General features: G+C 37.9%; 1 protein-coding gene and 1 long non-coding RNA gene across 8 annotated transcripts in view; one reads left to right on the plus strand and one right to left on the minus strand.

Annotated features, from left to right (window-relative positions):
• The window catches only part of LOC138754530 (coiled-coil domain-containing protein 30-like), a 112,094-nt gene that overhangs the window by 68,778 nt on the left and 19,420 nt on the right, over positions 1-23,896 (minus strand). For 4 of the 6 annotated variants that reach the window (XM_069918920.1, XM_069918919.1, XM_069918917.1 and 1 more), the window contains exons 3-6: positions 22,658-22,778; positions 20,327-20,511; positions 13,537-13,690; positions 3,740-3,855 (exon numbers count right to left, since the gene is read on the minus strand). In XM_069918920.1, coding sequence (XP_069775021.1) covers positions 3,740-3,855; positions 13,537-13,690; positions 20,327-20,511; positions 22,658-22,778 — 576 coding nt within the window. Of the gene's footprint in view, positions 1-1,128; positions 1,266-3,739; positions 3,856-13,536; positions 13,691-20,326; positions 20,512-22,657; positions 22,779-23,896 lie in introns of those variants that run through there. The other 2 variants (XM_069918918.1, XM_069918922.1) reach the window with 2 other exon arrangements.
• Positions 4,415-23,446, plus strand: LOC138754533 (uncharacterized). Of its 2 annotated transcripts, XR_011351813.1 has the most exons (4): positions 4,453-4,739; positions 17,478-17,530; positions 18,224-18,341; positions 22,517-23,446. It is a non-coding gene; the product is annotated as an uncharacterized lncRNA (long non-coding RNA). The 2 variants fall into 2 exon arrangements; XR_011351812.1 differs by lacking the exons at positions 18,224-18,341; positions 22,517-23,446 and having other exon boundaries at positions 4,415-4,739; positions 17,478-17,688.

Here is a 23,896-nt window from a genome sequence, read left to right on the forward strand (position 1 = left end):
TCGGACTCTTTGTGGAAGTGGGGCTATAATTACATACACTTTCAAAATAACAATATATGCATTGGGCTAAATCTGGTGTGCAGATTACTTGGTGAATGCCTTTATGCACGTGTATTAGTCAAAGTGTGAGTATGCATGCTTGTCAGTTAAGCATGCAAAACTATGAAGTGCAACATGTCATTGAAAATTAAGATTCCGCATTCGCATTTGGACGTTTTCCCTGCTGATCTTGGTGCAGTCAATGACAAACATGGTGAACAGTTTTGCAAGGACATTGCGACCATGGAAAAGCGTATCAAGGCCACTAGAGTCCTTGCTGGCTGACTATTGTTGGACATGAGAGGCATCAGATGCGGAGTACAAATGAAAATCAGCGGCAAAACATTTTTAGGCCAGTTGAATTAATGCAAAGTATCAGCATCATTATATGATTAAACATGCAAAATTCAATAATAGTTAATGTTTCTACAACTTCCTACGTGATGCAGCAAATCTGAAATTATCTTTGTGTTCAGCTTGGTTGTCCATCATTTAATCCCCCTATTTTTTCCAGGAAGAAAACCTTTGGGGGGGGGGGGGCGGGTGGAAAATTTATCCGGTGTAATTATTTCCTTGGATGAGCTCTTCCATTGGACTTGTTCCACTGATGTCAAAGTAAGTATTTCTCCTTCATCATTTTTTTGCTTTCTTGTTAAAATCAGGCCTGTGAAAATGATGGCAATTGATGCCCTGGCAATATCTTGACCAAGATATTAGATAAAGCAAAATCTGATTTAATTTGGCTCGCTGGTCACCTGATCTTCCCACGGACTTGTTGAAACATCACTGATGTACCTAATGCACTTCTCCTAAATTGGATCAGTGCATGCAACAATTCTGAATTGTCCCAATTCTTCTGGAAGAGCTTAATTGAGTTTTTTTAAAAAAGATTAGTTCTAAATTATGACCACTTTACAGCCCCTTTCAAAAGACACACTCCAGACATCTGGAGCAAGAAACCAAGAATCTCCACTAAAAATGTTGAACAAAACATTCTTCTATACAAAAAGAACAAGTCTAAATTAATATTGTTTCTTGTGGTACCTCATGGGATAGGAGACTAGTTATTCCCTTATTACCTTTACCCACCTTTAATCAGCCAATTCTGGTCATTTTGATCATTTTTGCTGAAATCAGGTCACATTGGTAAAAAGGCCACCAACATTCTACTGATTTGAATGGCATCACTTGTGCAGGGAAATACCAGTGGAAATAAATTCACATTTCCACTGAAACCACATCACAATGGCAATGACATCACAGAGCACCCATTACACATCTCCACCTGCAAAGATGACACAACCCATAGGTTTTCAAATTTCCCTTTGTAAGTGTTTACCTTCAATTCTGAAGGACAATGTCTGCTACCTGAAGAGAAAATGTGACATAATTATCTGAAAAGAAATCAACAGAATGTGAAGGCAGAAATCTGATGGTCTTAGGAATTTCTCTGAAGTCGCTAGTTAATTTCAAAATGTTTGCCAAAATCCATTGACTGTGATGAATCTGTCATTATGATCAATAAACCAAGGACTCTGTTCTTTACACCTCCACACTTTGCTCTTGTCAAAACTGATACAGGTTAATCTTGGTCTCATTTGTCCACAAGACCTTTCCAGAATCCTGCAGGCCCTTTTAAATAATTCTTGGCAAAACTAATCTGACCATCTGTGGCTAACTAGTGGTTTGCATCTTGCAGTGTAGCCTTTGTATTGTCTATGAAGTCTTCTGCAGACAGTAGTCATTGACATATCCACACCTGCCTCCTGAAGAGTGTTTCTGATCTGTCGGACATGCGGTTGGAGACTTTTTTCTTCATTATGATGAGAATTCTTCTGTCTTCAGCAGTGGTAATCTTTCTTGGAATACTAGTACCTTTGTAATTACTGAGCTCACCAGTACGCTCTTTCTTCTCAGCCATTGATTTTGGTAATCTTAAGATTTGGCCAATATCTGATACTGTTTTATTGTTTTTTAACCTCATAATGGCTTCTTTGACGTTCATTGGCATAACTGTAGTGGGTCCTCGTGTTGAAAAATGACAACTACAGACTCCAAAGGTGATCAAAATCTTCAAAGCCAGCCTAGCTTTCTTATACCTGTACCAATAAAACACCAACTCACAAACACCAGTGAAGCCAAATGTCCCAAATATTATGGTGCCCTGAAATGAGGGGACTATGTATAAAAAGTGCTGTAATTTCAAACCAAAATATGCACATTAACCTTGAGCAAACTCTAGAATGTCCACTTTAATTACATGTGAATTGTTTGATTAGAAATGTAAAATTATGGAGCACAGGGAAAATAAAGGAAAAATGTGATTTGTCCCAAACATTATGAAGTGCACTGTGTACAAAAATAAATGCGGTTTAATAAATTGTAGAGGCATGGAGGGCTTGTATGAACTGTTCAATCAGTTTTCTTCTTCATCACTGAGAGGAAGGACACATTGTCTGATATTTAAAGAACCTAATTTCACAAGTAAAATAAGTTGTGTTCTGTTAAGCAGCCAGTAGTTTATCTCACTGCCAGACAATGTGAATGAAACGCCATCCTGAAATCTACTGTTCCATCCCACACCTGCCCTTTGTTAAGTCAGATTAAGCTATGTTGATGCCATCCACAAACATCTCCAATGTCCTGAGCTGGGACAAGCACATTGATGTCTCTCATTTCTTGGAAAACAGGAAGTTTGGCATGTCTCCCTTGTCCTTCAATAATTTCTACAGGTCTACTATTTGCTAGATGCATCACAGTGTGGGATGGGAGCTGCTTTACTGAAGATTGGAAGAAAAACATAATGCATTTCAGAATTCAAAGCAAACCCCATCTACATCTCTGGCTGCCTTAGAAAGAGCCAACGTAGTGAAGGAGCCATTGAACCCCAGACATATTCTCTTCTCCCTCATCTCATCGAGGAAGAAGTCTCAAAGAGCAACGTGCTCCAACAGACTTTCAAGACAGCTTCTTGCCCTGAGGCATCATGTTCCTGAGTGGAACCCCATTGTGTGTCATGTTGATTGATATTTCTTATAATTGTGATTATGTACATACAAATGTTAACGAGATCATGTTAGGCTACTTGGTATAATAATGTGAAAAATACACAAAACTAGTATTTATATATTCAGTAAAGAAACTAATCCACATTTCCTGCTGCAGTCGCTGCCTCTTCCATCTCTAGAATACAATGGCCGTTCCAATCTTAACTTTTCCTTTCCCTTTAGGGTTTCGCCTCAAATTACAAAAGTAACCTCTGTTTATCTATCCATTCTTCTCACTTTATTGATGTTATTTATCACACGGTTTCCAAAACTCCAACTTGCTCTCTTTCACAGGACTTCAGGATTGAAATCTTTCCCATCTCTTAGACCTTTTCTCTTATTAGGATTAAAACAGAAGTATTATCTATCGTTACTCTCTGGTTAACCAGAGCCTAAGTTTCTGCAATCTGGAATTTTGTTGCTTCACTTAACTAGAAGCTTTATCCACACATAGGATGGTGGTATATTTGAATGCATTAACAATAATTTTCTAGTAAATTTGATTGAGGACAATGTACTGTTTAAAATGGTTATATAACAAGACTCTCCAAATTATATAATGGTCGCAGCTGAAAGTTTTGAATGTATAAAGTTTAAAATATTTGATGGTACTGGGGAAAAAAAGTTTGTCCACGATGGTGCAAGCAACTTACAGTTTCTGAGAGAGATTTCCGTTCCATATCCAGCGATTGTACACGATTGTGCAATGTCTGAATTTCCTCATTCAGTTTGGTGTTTTCTTTTTTTGCTTTGTCTAGTTCCATGAAATCTGTGTAAAGAATAAGAAGACTTGATTCTTTTTCAAGCAGTTTTGTCCCTTCCTCAGACATCTGCTTCACTTCTGCAGGCAGTTCCTTCCCTTCTGCAGGGGTTTGCTTTGCATGGCCAGAGTCTGGCTTCTCTTTCCCAGGTGATTGCTTCTCTGCCACAGACCTTTTTTTGGCAGGCGTCTTGTTCTTTTCTGCAGTGAATATTTTTGTGTCCACACCATGTTTACTCCAATCCACATTATCCACAAGCAATTGCTGTTTTTTTAATGAAAGTATTGACTCAAATAAAGAAGGTTTCCTATGTTTCTCAGCCATTTTCTCATGTACTGTAGTCAAGTACTTTGCCATAAAACAAATTGCCTTCTGTTATATCCAGCTCGGAGTTGCACGCGGCTCTGAAATATACACATTAGTGTGAAGAGAGAAAATGAGAACATTTTGTGATAATCTTTTGAATATTATTAGATTCATAATCAGCATTGGGCCATATAGCCAGAGGAAGTTGGCACCCAACCAGCTACAGATGTAGGAAAACTCAGTGGTTAAATTAACATAGCTATCAATACAGCTATGAGGTCATGCTTTATGATGCAAAAGTGTTCTTTCTCCTTTTACTGAAGACTGGTAATGCTTCAGGTTAGGTCCTCCAGAAGGCATAACTAAGTTCAGCAAGGGATAGTTAAGTGCTTTGGCAGATCATTTATGACCAAAAAGTGCTTTATGACCACTTCCCCAGAGAGTTAACATACGAAGCCATGAGCGAATAGATATCCACCACCACATAATAAAAACAATGAAAGCTAAATGTCGTGTTCGATGATAGTCTGGTTTTGATGATCGACTTTGAACTCCATGAAACACAGTTGGAGCAACAAAAAAAAAGGTGGGACTTTGAAGATGATTTCTAACCAAACAACTTTTCTTATTTCCTTTCCCGAAGGTACTGTGATGTATTGGATACTGTTTTATATGTAATGGTATCTTGTCAGTGCCTTGTACAATAGGGTTTCTTTATATACATATATAAACAGTGTTATTTGGACAATTGAAAGCAGAATGCAACATAATGAACCTTATTCTTGTTCAGTACCAGTATCTATAGCTGTGCATTGTCTAATAAATGACCCCAGCTAATTTTTCTCGTGCTTTCTCAAGTCAAAAATGCTGAAACCAACTTGAGCTGGACTATTGCTAAATTCAGATCATATTTTTACATAGGATATACTGTGTATGTTTTCACTTACTTGAATATTTACTTATGAAAATAATTGCTGGGTACATTTTTCATCTTGGAATCCATTGAACATGAAAAGCTAGATTTAATCAATTCAACTGACTCACCAAGAACAAGACCAGAGAAACATACAGGGTATCAACATTTTTAAATTAGCCACACAGAGAAAACAAATTAACTAAAGGACACAATGGACAAAATTGAGGTTTATTGCTCCAAAATACTTCATTAGGAGTGCCTTGAATTTCCTGATCCTGTTTATGATGTAATGAATCTGTAGAATTCCACATTAATCCCCGAACCATTCTGCATGGCACTGCAGAGCTGAATTCAGGCTATTTACAATAAGTAGCCTATCTGTTAAAATTTCACATAAATTGCTCAATTCATTGACACTTCCCAATTGGAGAGATTTGTCAATCATAGAACTAATTTTTTTTTAAGGCAATCAATGCAAAATGTGAAATTTCACTTTCTTTCAGTTTTACAATATAATTGTACAGCCAGTAGTAATGTTATTGTCAGTGAGTACAGCTATGTGGGTTATTTATTTAAAATGAGGTTTTGCTTGATGTGTAGCTATGGTGCATGCTTTCACACTCTTGAGCCTGATAGGAGAGAGAAGAGAATGTCTGGAGTGTGATCGATCCTTAACATCCTAGTGTAGGTAGAGCATTGGCTGATTGGCAAGAAGCTGGTTCCTAGTGTGAAAAGTATCCAAAGTGCTGTTTCAGCAGAATGTAATGAGCAGTGTTAACAATGGCTGTACAGAGAAAGCAGATATGAGACGTGAGAGAAGTGGAGGTGGGGTGGTTTGCTAGAATACAAAGGAAGGTCAGTTCCTGCAAGAGACTGCAGGCAAGGCCAACATGATATATTAAAAAAACTGCGAAAGAATGGGAACATGTGACAGAGCATCATACCAAATAAGGTCAAGAATAAATAAGGGTAGGGGTATGAAAAATGAGGGTAGTGGGAAAAGTAAACAAGAGCAGGCTTTAAGGTGAGAAGAGGAACAGCTTTTGAAAGTTAACAGCAATTGATATTTTAGTTTAACCTAACCAATTAAATTAAGAGTGGTTATTAACACAAAATGTATATAAAAGGTTGTTGAATATCAGTGTGTGTGCCTTTCTGAAGGACACCTGCTCTTGCAAGAACGTTGAATAAAAAGGTTATATTGCTTCACCTATTAACTCTACAAATTTATTTAATCAGTGAGCTGTGTTTCTCACTAGTGGTGTTCCACAGGGGTCAGTGTTGGGGGTCACTTCTTCTTATGATGTATTTTTTCAGGGGCTTTAACATTCGGCATGGGCGATCATGTCTCTCCATCAGTCACGATCTCTGACCCTCCAAATTGTGGTTGTTGCCTCCCTTGTTCTTTGGTGAAGGCTCCATCTTTGAGCTGAGACCATAGTCTATGTTGAGTTCATGATTATACAAGGGAAAAATGCTGAAGTGGTTTCCTGTTGCCTTCTTCACATGCAGTGTCTATACTGGATGGGTAACCTTGGCCTTTGATCAGCCGATTCATCTGCCCAGCATTTTTAGTTTTACAACCATAAATTCCAATTTGTTGTATCTGCTTGTAAAAACCATCCACCATCTGCAAACCATGGCTTCATGTGACCCTGACATACTACACCTTTCCCAAGACTGACCTGTAGGCTATCAATGGAAGGAGCACCTTACACCTTTTGCTGAGCAATTGCGCAATGTCAACACCGGTATGTTGTAGATTAATGATTTGGAATATGGAATGAATGGCTTTGTGTGCAACTTTGCAGATAGAGGAGTAGGTAGTGTGGAGGAAATATGGAGGCTGCAGAAGAACCTGGGCAAATTAAATATGTCAGGTGGTGTACAGTCATGCACTTTGATAGAGACTGAATATTTTTTAAATAGGGAGAAAATTGAACATACCCAGATGTAAATCGACTTGGGAGTCCTCGTGCAGCATAGCCTGAAGGTAAAGTTGCATGTTAAGATGGTGGTGAAGAAGGCAAATGAAATTCGGGCATTCGTTTCAAGAGGAATAGAATATGCAAGTAGGGATGTGATGTTATAAAGCACTGATGAGATCTTACTTAGAGTATTGTGAGCAGTTTTGGGCTTCTTGTTTAAGAAATTATGTGCTGAACTTGTTCGGATAAAGCTCATGAGGATGATTCCAGGAACGTAGGAGAAATGTTTAACAGCTCTTGGCCAGTATTTGTAGAAATTTAAGAGAATGAGGGGAAATCTCATTGAAACATTTTGAATGTAGAAAGGTCACCTCCCATGATGGGATACTCTAGGACATGAGGGCTTTGGGATTGAAGGGGTCCATATAGAACAAAGATGCAAAGAAATTTCTTCAGCCAGAGTGGTAATTCTGTAGAATTTGTTTTCACAGGTGGTAGTGATGTCACTACAGCAGCTCTGGCAGTGCTCTGTGAGCTTATTTGGGCCATGAATCCCAATCCTAACTTCCTGTCATGGCCATCAAACCACATGTCACTAAGTACCACCCCCCCATCTTTTTATTCTCAAACTCATTTATTGCCCAATCTCAAAATATAATACTTTCATCTCCTTTGTCCCTTTAAACTACTACTTTGAACACTCTTGCATTTTGAAATCCCTTGAACCTACTGTTGTCTCCCACCAAAGTTCACCTCTTCGACAATGTGCAGTCTGAATCTTTCCATTCAAGTTCCCATAACACCAAAATAGCTACCATCAAGGTCACATTGTAGGTCTGTGAGAGTGCTCTGCAATCACATTATACTTCTCCTTAAATTCTAATGATTCAAATCAGAGGGCAGATAAACTTCTAATTGTAGCTAAATAATTTCTTCCAAGGTGGTTCATCACTGCAGTGACCCTGGGATTCATCTTTATCCATTGATTCTCTCTATTCCATATTTTTCCACTTGGGAATGTTATCCAAATACAGTAAAAAAAATTAACCTAAATTCAAGCAACCGGCAAAAAAAATTAAAATAAATAAGAATAAAATAGAGTAATAGGTAACAAATACACAAGCTTAAAATTGTAAAAGTAAACTGTTATCTGAAGTCACACATATACCTTTGATAAAGATGGGAGCAAATATTTGGCCAGCGGAGGGCCTTTGTTGTGCTTTGGTCGTAGCAGCTGTTTGAATAAAGTTGCGTAAAACAACAGTGGCGTCGCCTAGGACGAAGAGCTGGTTGATGCCACTCACTGTTGGAGTGTCTCCTTATCCCTGCTTTGTAAGAATCGCCCTGGTCAGAGGCTTTATCTGTAAACGTGGGGGAGGGGGTTAATTATCTATGATATTATTGTTCATCTTTCCGGTGGCTCTGTGGAGGGGAGGAACCTGCAGATGCAGCAACGGTTAAATGTTTTCAAAGAATGTGACTGAAAATAAAGTGAAATGCTTTAGATATTCATGCAAGTGAAGTTTGTTCAGTGTCAGTACAGTAAAGTATTTTTGTTTGTTCTTAATGTTGATGTTAGGCATTGTAAGGGCCACTCTCAAGCAACTAGAAAATACACTTATCCGGCATCTAGGAGCTGGATATCAGGGCTTTTACTGTACATGGCTTAGCATTTAATTATACATGGACAAAAATATTTTATCTTTCTACTATCTCTCTAGACCTCCCTCTACTTTCAATATCTTCCTGTTATTGGAAGATGCAATAACAAAAATTGTGAAAAAATAAATATTAATATTAAATGTTAAATCATGAAGTAATAGGTACATTTTAAGGACAGCTTTACAGAAAGTGAATGCTCAAGAATGAGGAAGAAATTCCAAAACATAATCTTAGTGAATAACTCAAATTTGAAGATGACAGTTTCTCTGCAACATAAACTACTATGAAGGAAGAAACAATGCTGATATGTTTGTGACTTTAGCCAATATTATAAATGGATTTAAACAATCAATGAATCAGATCAAAGTTTTGCACTCCTGTCACATCCTGTTGTGAAAGCAGGTAGTCATTTAAACTGGTAGCAGGAAGAAGGGCCTCCAAGAACACCTCTTGTTGGCATGAATCAAATAGTTGCACTTTTATACCACTGCTTTTTTTTGTAATTCTTTATTTATCGCACTATGAACCATATGAACCAATATATTTACAGATGCACCTCTTTAAATATTCACAGTGACATTTTCTTTTTTTCCCCCATCCCTCCCTTCCCACCCCGCTTCAAAAACAGTAAATATTGAACATATAAAATACAATAAAGCAATATCTTTATACAAAAGGAATACAAACAAAAAAGACATCATCTACTTATACACATTAAATAAATCTGATCGTGTTTATCTTCTTATCATTTTAGGAGGTGGTGGTCCGAGGCCTCCTCTTTCTGTTATGTTCCATATATTGTTCCCAGGGTTTTTCAAACATTGTAACTTTGTCTTTTAAATAATGTGATTTTTTTTCCCAATGGAATACACTTAAACTTGGTTATATATTCCGTTAATGTTTATAGTCATATAGTCCAACGTGGCCATCTTATATCTTTATTTTCACTTCTTTTCTGCCTCTTCACCACCTCCATCCCCTTTTTTTCCATTACTGTTTTTTGTTTTCCTTTTTAATCTCAATACATAACAATGAATTTAAGACATGAAATACCCCAACAATCCCCACAAGCAATAACCCTTTAACCCCAAATGAATCTCCCCTCCTTGGATGCCTCCTGACCCTTGACGGCAACCACAACTCCCCTTTCCATTTGGTTTGCGAACTTACTCACAAGCATCAAGCGATTTCGCAGTGACCATTATTCTTCCCCCCCCCCCTCCCAGAGAACACTATTTTCCTATACTTATAACAAAGGTCTCTTTTTTTTCCTTCTTCCCCTTCTCTTATCCATCTTTAAATATACATCATCTTTACTTTATATTTTTACATATTTTTGTATATTTTCTTGTCGGTCATCCTTCTTGTCACTCCTCCTCCCCTCTTCTCCTGTCCTGCAAATGTTCAGCAAATTCTTGGGCTTTCTTTGGGTCCAAGAACACTCTATTCCGTTCCACAGGAATGAATACTTTGAGTACTGCTGGATGTCTTAATTTAAAATTAATACTCTTTCTTCCATAAGATTGTTTTCGCCATGTTGAATTCCTTCTTCTTTAAAAGTTCGAAGCTTATGTCCGGGAAACAAAATATTTTTTGTCCCTTATATTCCAACGGCTTATTGACTTCTCTAACCTTCTTTCTTGGGTCCTCCAGTACGTTTTCCCTGTCGTACATCTTAGAAATTTTACTAATATGGATCTCGGTTTTTGATGTGGTGGCAGTTTTGGTACGAGCGCTCTATGCGCCCTTTCAATTTCTATTTCTTCATGTGAATCTGTCATTCCCAGCACCTTCGAGATCCATCCTTTTATAAATTCCTTCATACCTGACCCTTCTTTGCCTTCTTTGAGGCCCACTATTTTTATGTAGTTTCGCCTACTGTAGTTTTCCAATACATCAATTTTTTATGACAATAAATCTTGTCTCTTTAATTTTTTTCGCGCTCTTCCAACTTCCCTCAAATCATTTATCTCCATTTCTACAGCAGCTTCTCATTCCTCTACATTTTCTGCACTTTTCCCTATTTCAGTCATGACCAACTCTAAGCTTTGTATTCTGTCTTCAGCTCTTTTCATTTTTTCTTTTGATTAAAAAAATGGCTATCATTAGAATTTAGTTCAATGACCTCATTTGTTCTTCAAAAAAAGGCTTTATCTAAACTTTGTCCTATTTTACCTTCTTTCCTTTGAAATTCTTGGTCTTCTTCCTCCTCTTCTTCTGTGTCTGTATCTATGTCTGTGTCATCTTCTTCTATTCTCTGGTGAGCTGCTTCTGTATCCTTGCTGGGCCTCCAGCTCCTGTTGTTGGGTCTCCTGCCGCAGGTCGTCCCCCGTCGGTCGCCTCGTTGCCGCTCACCCTCTTCCAGCCCTTCATTCTCTTTCTCACCACTTCTTTTCTCCATTCTTGTTTACTTTCCCCCAGCCGAATGCCCCGATACTGGGCATCTCTCAGCTGGCCGCTCTGCAGCTGAGTCCTCCTCCTGTTGGCGTTAACCTTTTCTTTTACTTGCGCACTGTGTATGCGCAACTCTTCGTGCATGAGCAGTTGCGCACCTCTTCTTGGCTCCAAGAGCCATTTTTGGAGTCCGCCAGTCAGGAGGCCACTCTGGGGACTCACACCGGAGATCAGCCGCTCCTCTCCATGGTGGCTCTCTGCTCCGATGTGCAGGTAAGCTTCTTTCTTCTCCAGTGATTTTCCTTCCCTTTTCTCTGTTATTCTTTTTCTCTTTTGGGTTCCATCTTCTGTCTCTTCTCTGTAACTTTATCTTTCTCTTCCTGTATTTTGTGTTTATTGAGCTCTGTTTTTTTCCCACACTCTTTCTTTTCTCTGGAGAGGGCAGTTCACTGTTTATACCAACTGATTCAGCAAAGGAACTGAATGAAAAGAAGCCATGGTCAAGATACAGTTACCCACTCTGATGTGGGATGGATGGAAAGTACATAGTTATTGCAGGTACTATTTGGGAAGTAGTAATAGAAAATTCCCAGATTGGAATGGATGGTGTTAAATCTGAGTACAGAGCAGCAAAAAGAGATTTGAGTATTCAAGAAGGCCCTAGAATCAAAGTATGCATGGAAGCCAAATTATTATGTCACAAATTACTTTGATTGTTCAATTGCAAAGATATTTGATCATACTTTTTTTAATTAAAAACTTGCAGACAAGTGAAAAAATTCATGAGTAAACCTCCTGCCATGGCAGGAAATTTCATCCGAAGTTTGTCTCTCAGAATTCTTTACGTCATTTTACTGTGTTCTAGGAAAGAACAGGCTGATTTTTCTTTTAGCACATTGACATTTAACTGGTTTCTTCTTGCTAAGGAATCCAAAAGTTGACTCTCGATTCAAAACAAAATGCTAATTTTTTTATTGCTCCAGAAAAAATTCTGGATTTTGTATTTGTAAGGAACTTTTACCTCAAAATGAGTCAAACAGAATTGCTTAAAATTATTCATCAATGCGGTATGAATTCTAACAAAAGCAGCTGTGTAGAGTAATTTGAACTGTGACCAATTTCCAAAGATCTCACGCCTCATGGCTTAAAGAAGTCTCCAAAAGGAATCGCTGGTTTTCAGTCATTCAAATAGATCGAAGCCACATCTGTGAGCTCAGTGTTAAGTTGAAGTTTCTTTGTCACATTATGCCTCGTACAGTGAGAAGGATTCATCTGTGAGTAGTCTAACAGGTTGTTTCTAACAGTCATGTAAAAAGCACAATTTACAGAATTTAGAGTTGGAATGAAAAGAAAGACCAAGCAAGGGCAGCATGAAACAATGTTGTGGGGTTCATTCAGAAGCCCAACGACTTTAAGACTATTGGTGCGTGCTTTCACACTCTGGAGCCTTCTGCCTGATGGGAGGAGGGAAAAGAGTAGGTCTCCAGACTGTGATGGGTCATTCATTATGTTGACTACATTTTCCAGGCAGTGGAAGCTGTAGATGGAGTCCATGGAGGAGAGGGCAATTTGTGCTCTGAACTGAGTTTGATTCCCTGCCTTCTGTAGTATCTCCTGATCATGGCTGGCATAGCAGTTAGCACCACTCTTGCTGAATGTCTAGATTTAAATTTAATCAGAGAAGCGCCCAAGTTTTCAATGATGGATCTGTAGAAGCTGGTAAGGGATAAGGGGGACATGCGAACTTCCTTACTCTTCTGAGAAAGTAGGGGTGTTGGTGTGCCTTTACAACATGCTTGTCCCAGGTCAGATCAGTGGAGAGGTTTATTCCTAACAACTTGATTTTATCTAGTATTTCTAGTGCCTGCGACTTCCATTCATCACTATATTCCATTGTGGTTCTGTACAGAAGACTGAAGATGGACTCCAGTCTCAGACGCAAGTGAATTAATTGGGAATTCAAGGTGTGATGATTGAAGGGGAGGGATAGACAAAAAGGAAGGAATCTTATTTGTGCTTGAATTAACATTTTTGTTTTTACAATCAAATGACTTTTACCAAAATGTCTGAAAGTCTAAGACATCTAAAAATCATTAAAATGCTTCACATTTTTGAATCAAAACTTAAACATTGGAAAAACAGAACTCAAGTATTCCAGGATAGAACTTCTACATTATGCTGTTTGAGCCATACTTGCTGTCCAGATCTTCTAATTGACAGTTAATGAGACCTCATCCATGCAAGTGTGGTGAGAGATTGTGAATGTACATTTTGAGTAATGGGCAAATTCAATTGCACTGGGATTGCCAACAAAGGAAACAATACCACTGGTGTGTCTACACTATTTGATGACATGTCATGCCAAACTTTCCTAATAGCAATTTTTTTAGTTTACCCGAGAATTAGTTGGACAATTTCCTCATATGCAGTTTGTGTTTATAGAACTGAAAAATTTGAGATCAGTGGTTTTAACTCACACTTACCAATATTGCTCTTCACTTTTTTCTCCATGTCCAATTCATCTGTTAGTCGACGTATCTCCTCATGTGCCATCTGTAACCGCTGTGCTGCCTCATCCAGGTCTTTTTCAGCTCGCTCCCTTAATTTCCTCTCTTTCAGCAAGCCAGCTTCATGGGTCTAAGACGTTAATCAATGCAAATGATCAAAAATGAAGAGCTGACATGCACAAGAGGCAAAAAGAGTAACATGCACCATTCAACATAGAGACGTTTTCTCTTTTTCTCTCTATGTAAACTACTTGTAAAATAATTTGAGCACCAAATATGCAGTCTGATACCAAACTTCTGACTCCTCATTTGACTACACTGAAAGTTGAAATTCTCCCATTTAGAACCTGCTCAATTACGATTATTTCTGAACAATTTGCTACTTGTAATCTTTATGCTCAATTAGGCATCATTTGTGTTGGGAAATCAAATGCAATGGTTTTTTTGGGCTAGGCTTCAGATTGCACAATAAAGCACCACTCAAACTTCGCTATTTTTGATTAGCAATCAATGGACATTCCTGTAAAATTCAAGAATGTCGATGAGCTGATGAAATACTGAGAGTCCTTGTACAGACTTACATGTGAGAAAATTATTTAGATAAGGGAGAGATGGGTTTGGTTGGGAAACTGTCAGTGCCCAATAAGCCGTCACAAGGTGAAAGGAGAGAGTAATGATGGAACTTAGAGAAAATGCCATGGCCATTCTGTGCCAATCATTGACCAAATCTGAGTTCAATTATCGCATTATAAGAAAATGCACAAATTATTAATGTGCAGGAAGGTTTAGTCTTGCAATTAAAAGTTATAATAACATGTTGTATTACCTTTTGTCACACTTTTTTTTACATTCTCAATTTAGTAGATAAAATTTTAAATCTAACATTTGTAAAAGATCCTATGCAGTAAAAATGGAACCTTACAATCAAAATGTTGTTGATTTTAGAAGAATAACATTAAAATTAAAGGATTTTCCTAGTCTCAGTTGATCAGTATTAGACTGGACCCTGGTCTGTTAGGGAACAAGGAGGAGAAAGTGGATTAATAAGAATATAATTTCATATATGCAGAATCTTGTTATGACAGAAAGTATGTTGAAACCTGATAAGGACTGCAAGAACAGCTGAAATTCCAGGATATTCCAAGTCTCAGACAGAGCAAGGCAGCAAAAAGATCTACAGAATCCTATATAACAAATATCTCTACATAGGAGCACATTTGTAATTGTAATAAAATGGCTGCAAACTGAAGTGTACTTTTGGGATTGGAATATAACATATATAACATAACAGTTTATGGCATGGAAACAGGCCATTTCGACCCTTCAAGTCCACGCCGGTTCACTCAAACAACTCCACTAGATCCCCCCACCTATTCTCCGCCCATAACCCTCCAACCCCCTCCTATCCATGTATATATTCAGCCTCCTCTTAAATGAAAGAATTGACTCTGCCTCAACTATTTCCTCTGGAAGATTATTCCATTCAGCCACCACTCTCTGAGTGAAGAAGCATCCTCTAATGTTTCTCCTAAAATTTTGCCCCCTTACCCTCAACTTGTGTCCTCTTGTTTCAATCTGCCCTGCTCTCAGGGGGAAGAGTCTACTTGTATCTAGTCTATTGATTCCCTTCATAATTTTAAACATCTCTATCAAATCCCCTCTCAACCGTCTACGTTCCAATGAATATTTTCTGGTAGAATGAAATCAAAGAAGCATTATTTCAGTAACAAAATGTTTCTTAAGGTCAGCATATATTTCAATCTCAGACACTTTTCCTGATCACTTGTCTACCTGATTTACAAAAGATACTAATTAGCTTCTGTGATTTACAACTGATAAAACATGAAAATAGAACCCAAAAAACAATGGACAATGGAGATTTTGCTTCCTGAACGCTTTCAGGTGTATTTTCTGGATTTTGGTTTGCTGAAAATCACTAACATATTCCTATCATGTACTTTCTTTTTAAAAAAAGATACAACCTATTTTGAGATTTTCTGGCATATTTTAATTCTACTAATACATTGCCCACAAAGCAAGCAGTTTTGGTCAGTCCAGGTCTGCACTAAGTTCAGGTGCTACGCAAATGTTGTCTTAGGCCTGTGTATGCTTAGTCAGGATAGATGAAGACAGGCTATAAAAGCAGCTCACATATACAGATGCTGTGCATTACATTGATTATAGATTGAATGCCTGTTGATGCACGTGATCTTCAGGCAATAGCATAGTGAGTGTACTTTACAATACCATTTATTGTCTTTAGGAAGATTCAATACAGCAGAGATCTCTTGTCAATGTTGAAACAGCTGTTCTGTAACATTTGTGGCGAGGATACACTTAATGTTAAATTCAATAAAACTTGATGTTTCTCCAACTTCTTATGTGATGCAGCAAATCTGATATTATATTTGTGTTCATCTTGAAACTGTCCACCATAATCCCCTTTTTTTTTAGGAAGGAAACATTTCGAAAAACAACTATTATCCAATGTTACCATAAAAGTTTAGGTTATGGCATGAAAATGGATGTAACATTACTCTTTAAGCAACCACCAATTTAGGCACTTTCCCAGGGGTTTAGTTTACAAAGAGACTGTACAATTATAAAGGCTTTTGGTTTATTGTCTGATTGAACCCAAATTTCCCAGTGTTGTGGCAGATTATGAACTTCACAGGCAGAACAGTACAGCACAGGAATAGGCCTTTTTGTCCACTCATTCTGCACTGATTATGATGCTAATCTAAACTACTCCGATCTGCCAGCACACATGGCACTTATCACTCTACTCTCTATCTGCTTATGTTTCTGTCTAAATGTCTCAAGCTTTGCTATCTGACCTACTCCTACCCACCCCAGGTGCATGTGTGTGTGTGAGGGTGTGTGCGTGCGTGCGTGCTTAAAAAAAATTGCCTCCTTTTATTTCAGAAATCTGCAGTTTTCCTTTTCTTTTCAAGCACTAAAAACACATCACTTGGCCTTCAGCACAACAAAATGGTGTAGCACATTAGAAGACCATAATGATAGCCCCAGTGAATTTCCTTTATATTTCTTGCCAGTGTTCAAAAATCAAATGATTTATAGTTCCATAATATATCTTTGAAACAACAGTTTGCAACCTTTCGCCTCCTTGTTTCCCACAGTCCTATATAATCCTTACACATGAAGCTATAGTCACTTTCACATTTGCAAGTGATCCCATGCAATCAAATGCCAATCGGCCTTTAAAGTACCAAGTGTGAAAGCAAAATCAGCTCAACGCCAGGGGCTGACGGCCTCAATCCCTAGTGTCTGCAGATGCTGGCATTGCAATCAGGCAAATGTGAAATGGGTAATTGCATTGTGGGATTTAAATGACCCAAGGTTTTGCATGAGTGCAGGAACAAAAGAATAAAATGAAGGTATAAACTTTGCCATAGGAACGTTGCAGTAGGGGAGAGAGAGAGGAAATAAATAGCAATAGGGGACAATTTTTAAACAGTGTGGAAATATTGGTAGCGCTATAGTACACAATTTATAAAGACCATGTAGAAAAAAAGCAAAGGTGGACTTGACTTCCCAAAATGCTGTCTGTCAGAAATCCCTCTATGAATGATCCATGCATGCAGCCGGGCATTTAGCCCTTTCTCTTCCATTTGGAATTCAGGGAGGGCAGGTCCACCGTCACTTTTCCCATGGCATTTTTGGATTGTATGTGATAGTGCTACCAATATACTAATTTATGAAGGATGAACAATGGAACGGCAGCAATTGGAAAGATCCAATTCATGCTTTAATACAAAGAGTCAACAGCAAAAGCATAGTTTAAATCAATGGCAAACTGTTATTGGTACAAAAGGAATAGAGTGATTTTCTAGTTTATGCACTTCATATTAATCCACTTTAACATGCTTGATAATTGTGGTTTTTCTTTCTTTCAGAGACTGGAATTTACAAGGGGAGAAGATATTTTTGTGTGAAGAGAATATTTTAGGTGCAGGAAGTGTGTGTTTTGCTGCCTTGCTCTGTATAGGCACACAGTACGCTCCATAATGTTTGGGACTTTTTTCATCTATTTGCCCCTGTGCTCAACAGTTTTAAATTTGCAATCAAACAATTCACATGTGATTAAAGTGCACATTCCAGATTTTATTAGAGGATGTTTGTGTACATTTTGTCTTTGCCCAAACATTGTGGAGGGCACTGTAGTGAGTTCATTAAAAGGTGCATTCTGACTACGGGCTGAGAGTAGGTGAGACCTACAGCTACGTCTTTGGAGACACTGTGACTGCTGACGGATCCCAAATAGCTTCTTCCACAGACTCGAAGGTTGAGATACAGGATTCTTTTGAAAGAACAAGTAAAAAGTAACAATTAAAAGTGAAAAATCAAAGTAGAAAGATAGAAAAAGCTTCTAATAATAATGAAATAATAGGCATAAAAGATATCTTTCATGGAACCATGCAAGTTGTGGCTTGATCATGACATGATTCCCAAACAAATATTCTGACCTGTATTTTGCATTTAAAGTCTGTCCCCTTTCAAAGCGCAATTATTGATGATTTTTTTATGGAGCCACAAAAGACTACAGATGATAGAATATTGAGCTGAGAGCAAACTGCTAGAGTTGGCTTTTTTAGTTTAATGTTATATCCATCACCAATATTCATTCCTTTCTCTTTTCTAGAGGCAATGACTCCTGTCAGAGTATCTTGCCCACAACTGTCCTCAGCACTTTACTGAAAGGGCCATCGTTCACGAAGGGACCTAATCTTCAAGACAGTTTGTTGAAAGGCCATCTTCAAGTAAAAATCTAATCTCCTGCAGTTTATAATTTACACCTCCCTTTCTTTGGTCAATTTGTGGTAGTTTGGCAATTTGCAGATATGCTTACCTTCCTATTACTGGTGCTGGCTCCATGATAACTTCCATAGTTCTCAGAATGTGGGAAATACACGTCTTCTGTGTTTCCCAACATTTTCAAATCATGTGCATGAGATTAGCCTTCCATTTCCTAATGTTCGGAGATTGGGCCCCCGCCCCCACCCCAAGACTTCTTTATCAAAAAGTATATCTAATTCTGCAGAGACCAGGTTTTGAGGAGAGTAGTACCTGGTCTGAATGACTCAATTACAAGTTACCTTCAATAATCTTGTATTGCACCAATTTAATGCTGAAACTTTATGGAACATCCTCATTTTAGTCAGAGCATTCAAGCATTAATAACCTTGTAATACCATGAACTACTATGTAAAACACCAACCAAAATATAGTCAAGTCTTTCACTTATATATAAAGTCCTGCCTAACTTTCCTTACTCCTTAGTACTTTGTCTTCCGGTATTTAAGCCCCCACCCAAAATTCCTCTTTGGTGTTTATACTGATACTATACATATTCTTGAAAATCTAATATATCACTTCAGCTTTAATTTCTCTTATGTAGCAAAAGAAGATCAAAATATCTTTCCGATAAATGGATGACGTATAACATTTCGTCCTGTTCCACTTAAAACAACAAATTTTTTTAAAGGCATACAGTATGGTAGCAGGTCTTTTTGGCCCACGAGCCTGTGCCACCCAAATATCCCAATTACCTACAATCCTTTCATATGTTTTTTGAAGGGTGGTAGGAAACTGGAGCACCCGGAGGAAAGCCACGCAAACACGGGGAGAACGTACAAACTCCTTACAGAGAGCACCGGATTTGAACCCGGGTCACTGGTGCTGTAACAGTGTTGCCCTAACCCCTATGCTGGCTGTGGTGCTTTTTTTTTTCTCAAGCATTCTCCAGTCACCAAACCCATTCTACATTTCGACCACCACAACTGAGCAATCTACGTTACAGAGTCAGATTAATGGGAGAATGAAGCATTTTGCATTGTGGTAAACTTCCCAGCCTGTTTTACACTTCCTCATTTCTGTTAAAGACAGAATTGAGATTCCTCTAGACTTTCCCATCAGGATTAGGAACAGCATAATCTGATGCAGAATAAGCCTAATATATTCTATCCCTTCACAGTACTTTAAGGCTAACCCCTTTATGTTTCTTTCTGACAGATTTCCCAGATTACTTATCCATTGATGAGATTGATAGTTTGGTGCTCATTTTAACTGTGATTTTTTTCAGTCAAAAAAAAAAAGGCCTTAGCACCAAGAGAAACAAGTAATCCCCACACAGAAGTTCATTACAGATTAACATACTTTTGCCATGATTTCTTTGGTAATGTTGCATGGATTCTTCCTGCTATTTTAATTCCTCTTTCATAGTTTGCTGCATCATGTCCAACTCTCTCTACAAGACAAATCTGTTGGTGATTCAGCTTCACATCTGTAACCTTGTTCACGACCAAGTCAAGCTGGCTTCAGTTCCTATACATTAGTGAGCATAGGTGCAATTTTGTTTGTCTCTATCACCAGATTTTGCTAACTATTTACCATTACCAATTCCATTCGGTAGGTCATGCAGAAACCTCACCTAGAAAGCAGTCTCTTTGCAAAAAGAGCAATTTCTGCCATGCAGCACAGTTACGCTTTATTGAGCAGAATTTTAACTTTCCTGTCACCTTCCATTATTAATGAAGAGAGTTTTAGAAGCAGATCCTCTGGTAGATTAGATCATAGTTCCAAGATATCATAGATTGTAATTTTGCTTCATGGTCTATGCTCAACTTCTAAAGTCATAAGTAGTCAACATTTAATAAAAAGAACAATGTAGTCAGGAAATGGAGGAAATAGAAACAAACATATAATGAACATGGAGCTGGATTTCAAAGCACTTGTTTAAATTTACCTGCAGGTGTATCCCATGGAGATTCCCAGTAACGTCTTCCACTTTTCTCTCTGCCAATTCCAATTTTTCCAGCAGTGTAGCACGCTCCACAAGGAGGTAGGCTACTTGTTCACTTGAGCCACTATGAGTTATGTCTGCTAGTCCTTCCTGATCCAGCATCTCCTTCACTTCCTTTACTTGCATTTCTGTACATCCATCAATTCAAAAAAATTTTAGTTAGAGGGGAGGTCTAATTAGATCTTTTTCAACAAGTGTTTCGCAGAAGTATAGAAAACTACACCCCAGAAACAGGCCCTTTATCCCATCGAGTCTGCACTGAATTATTCTGCCTAGTTTTATTAATCTGCACACAGACATTAGCGCCCCCACCCCCCCATCCATGTACCTGTGCAACCACTTCCACTGGCAATTTGTTCCACACTCTACCATTCTGTGTGAAGAAGATTCCTCCCCCTAATAATCCCCTTAAACATTTCACCTTTAATTCTTGTCTTATCTAACTGGTGGAAAAATCCTGCTTGCATTTTTTTTCTATCTATATCACTCCATTTTGTTTACCTCTATCAAATCTATCTAACACTCCATGGAATAAAATCCTAACCCATTTAACCTTTCCCTGTAACACATCGCCTGAAGAACTAGCAGTATTGGAAGGGACTGAGTATACAGGGATACAGGCCAAGTGCTAGTAAATGTGATTACTATCCCTGTATATGAACTTGATGGGTGGGCCAAAGGGGCCTGCTTATGTGCCATGGTACTCTAACTCTATGCTTAGCCTGATTTTACATTCCTCTCAACTTTGCAATCCAACATAAATTAAAAATAAAATACAATGGAAAATTCGGAACTTCGTGTGAGTTGCACATAATCTAATCCCAAAAATGACCCCTGATGCTGTCATTGCTAAATAATCCTGAACGTGCACTGTGGCATTGCATCATCAAGTGTGGAATTTTCACTTGAGCATCTGCAACCATTCTTTCAGAAGCAGGTTTTCAACTTCACAGTTCTCGCATTCCTCAACTGACCACCCCTTTTCCCAATGATCTCTATTGTAAAAGGCCCTCTCTTCCTCCTTTGTCTCTACCCCAACACAATTTTTGCCGGATTCCAACTGATCCTGGCACACCTAACCCATTTACAAACTGTAAAATTCATAAATTCTATTACCTGTACTTGATGGTGCTTTTTTTTAAAAATCATCTTCATGTGTACTCTTCACTTAACACAGGGCTACAACATCAGAGGGGTTACAATACAATGCTTGCAAATCATATTTGCATTATAAATATAAACATAATAACATTTAATGGAAACATTTAAAAGTAAATTGGAATGTGCAAAACAGAATTTAATTGTCTCCAACATGCTGAATCCATACATTTCTTATTTTAGTCAGCTTTACCTTGTCTCCATATTGGTGACACCCCAAATATTTACTAATATTTGAAAATCTTTTGTATTAGTCAAGAAACTATATAGCTATAAGATTTGATGCCAAGAATAACCCCTAGAGTATCACTCCTAGTTTCACTCTGACCTCCAGCTACATCGCTGCAGAAGCCACCAAGTGATTGGTAATATAAATAAAAACATCAAGCCCTCTGATCACACTGGACAACAAAGATTTTGCTTCCTGAACACTTTTGGGTGTATTTTATGGATTTTGGGCTACTGATCATGAAAATCACCTTAACTTTTTCCTATCATGTACTTTTTTTTTTAGATATAACCTATTTTTGTGATTCTTCTGTTATATTTTAAGTCTACTTCAAGCATATATAGCCATGAAGTTCAACATGTCCTCGAAAATATACAAATTTCTTAACATTTGATTTGTTAAGCTCATAAAAAGGATGATTTCTCCAGCTGTAGATTTTAGAATGAAGAATTCATATCTCAGGTCAATGGATTAGTTTTAGGCTCACAGCTAGATTGGGCAATAATATTTTTTCAAGTATTAAAAGAAACCAAGGATATGGGTATATGATGGGAATATAAAGCTGATCATGATCCTATTGAATGACAGAGCAGTCTCAATGAATCACGTGGCTCACACTTGTTTGTACTCCTAGTTCATAAGGTTCTTTCTCACTTCATTGGATGATTAAAAGCATTTTTTAAAAGGGGCAAAGTTTGGCCTTTAGTCAAGCTGTGACAAAATCTAACGCTATGCATTAATCCTAGATACTTGCACACAAGGCTACTGAGCAAGAGAAAGGTGATGAAAATGTGAGAAGGCCACAATCCGTTTCTAAATGTAACAATCGCAGAAAAATGTCAGTGATCTTGTGTCAAAGCAAAGTTGAAGGGTCACCACATACTGACCTTGCTCCTGCTTCAGCTGTTGTAGTTGTGCCCTCAGCAATTCATTTTCCCGCTCATTTTCAGCCATCACTGCCTCACGCTCCACCAACAAATTGCGGATATGATCCACATAATTCTCTACCTGCAGAAATAAGACCATTCTATGTCACTTCTGTAGAGATCTGATGAGAGAACAAAGAAGAATGAGTTGAACAGAAAAACTGGAACAACAAAAAAGGAGACGGTCAGGTAAAAGGACAAGTTGATGTCAAGTAACGGCTGACATTTGCTTAGGCAGTGTGGAAAGGTTGCTGTGGCAATTAGCAGCTTTACTATCCCTGACGCCAACATAAAGAGGTAGTTTTGAGAAATTGTATACCAGGAAGAGACTGGTGCATAAGAAATTATGAGAACTCATAATAATTTGCAATGAGTAAAGAAACATAAAAAGGTAAAGTCAGGTGTGTATTTATTTATTTTTTCATAATAATAAATTTTGAATGTAAACATATGGAAGAGTCAACATGACCATATAATTGTAACATCAAAGCAATATTTCGAACATTTAAAGAAATGATATAAAAAAAGTGTCATATGTGTTGATCAATGGATGCAACTCCAGAGAAAACAATTGCAGAAGAAGACCTCAAGTCTCTTATTTGAGGATACTTCGCTACATCAGACCCTGGCTAAATTTATCTGGAGTGGGTAATATGTGATTACAATGAATGAGTTTTGGGGATTGTGAAGTAGATGATTTAAATAATTTGAGTTTGTACTACATATTGTACTAATAAAGAAATACAGTTAAAAGGCAAAGTCATGTCTGGTACGCTTTGCAGTGTGCTACATTTAATCGGCATTTTAATTAACAACACTTTGGAGGCAATCTAGCTATTCAAGGGAGAGTGAAATAACTATAGACCTGTTGAGAAAAGGCTAGAATCCATTTTTCATAAGTTTACCAAGGTTTCCGATGTCATACTGAACCTCTACGAACTCCTGAAGAAGCGGAGGCACTGACGTGTTTTCTTCACAATGACATTGGTATGATGGTTCCAGGAAAGGTAATTAACTCACAAGAATTTAAATCTGCTCATTTTGTCCACACTGATCCCCAAACGATTACTGGATTGTACACCCACTGGTTTTCCTTTCCTTGAGCCTACAATCAGGTCCTTGATCTTGGTGACATTAAGTGAGAGCTTGTTGTTAGTTCACTATTCAGTCAGTTTTCAATCTCCTTCCTCTATGCTAACT

The sequence above is a fragment of the Narcine bancroftii genome, chromosome 2 (genome assembly GCF_036971445.1).
Source record: "Narcine bancroftii isolate sNarBan1 chromosome 2, sNarBan1.hap1, whole genome shotgun sequence".
Classification (NCBI taxonomy): domain Eukaryota; kingdom Metazoa; phylum Chordata; class Chondrichthyes; order Torpediniformes; family Narcinidae; genus Narcine; species Narcine bancroftii.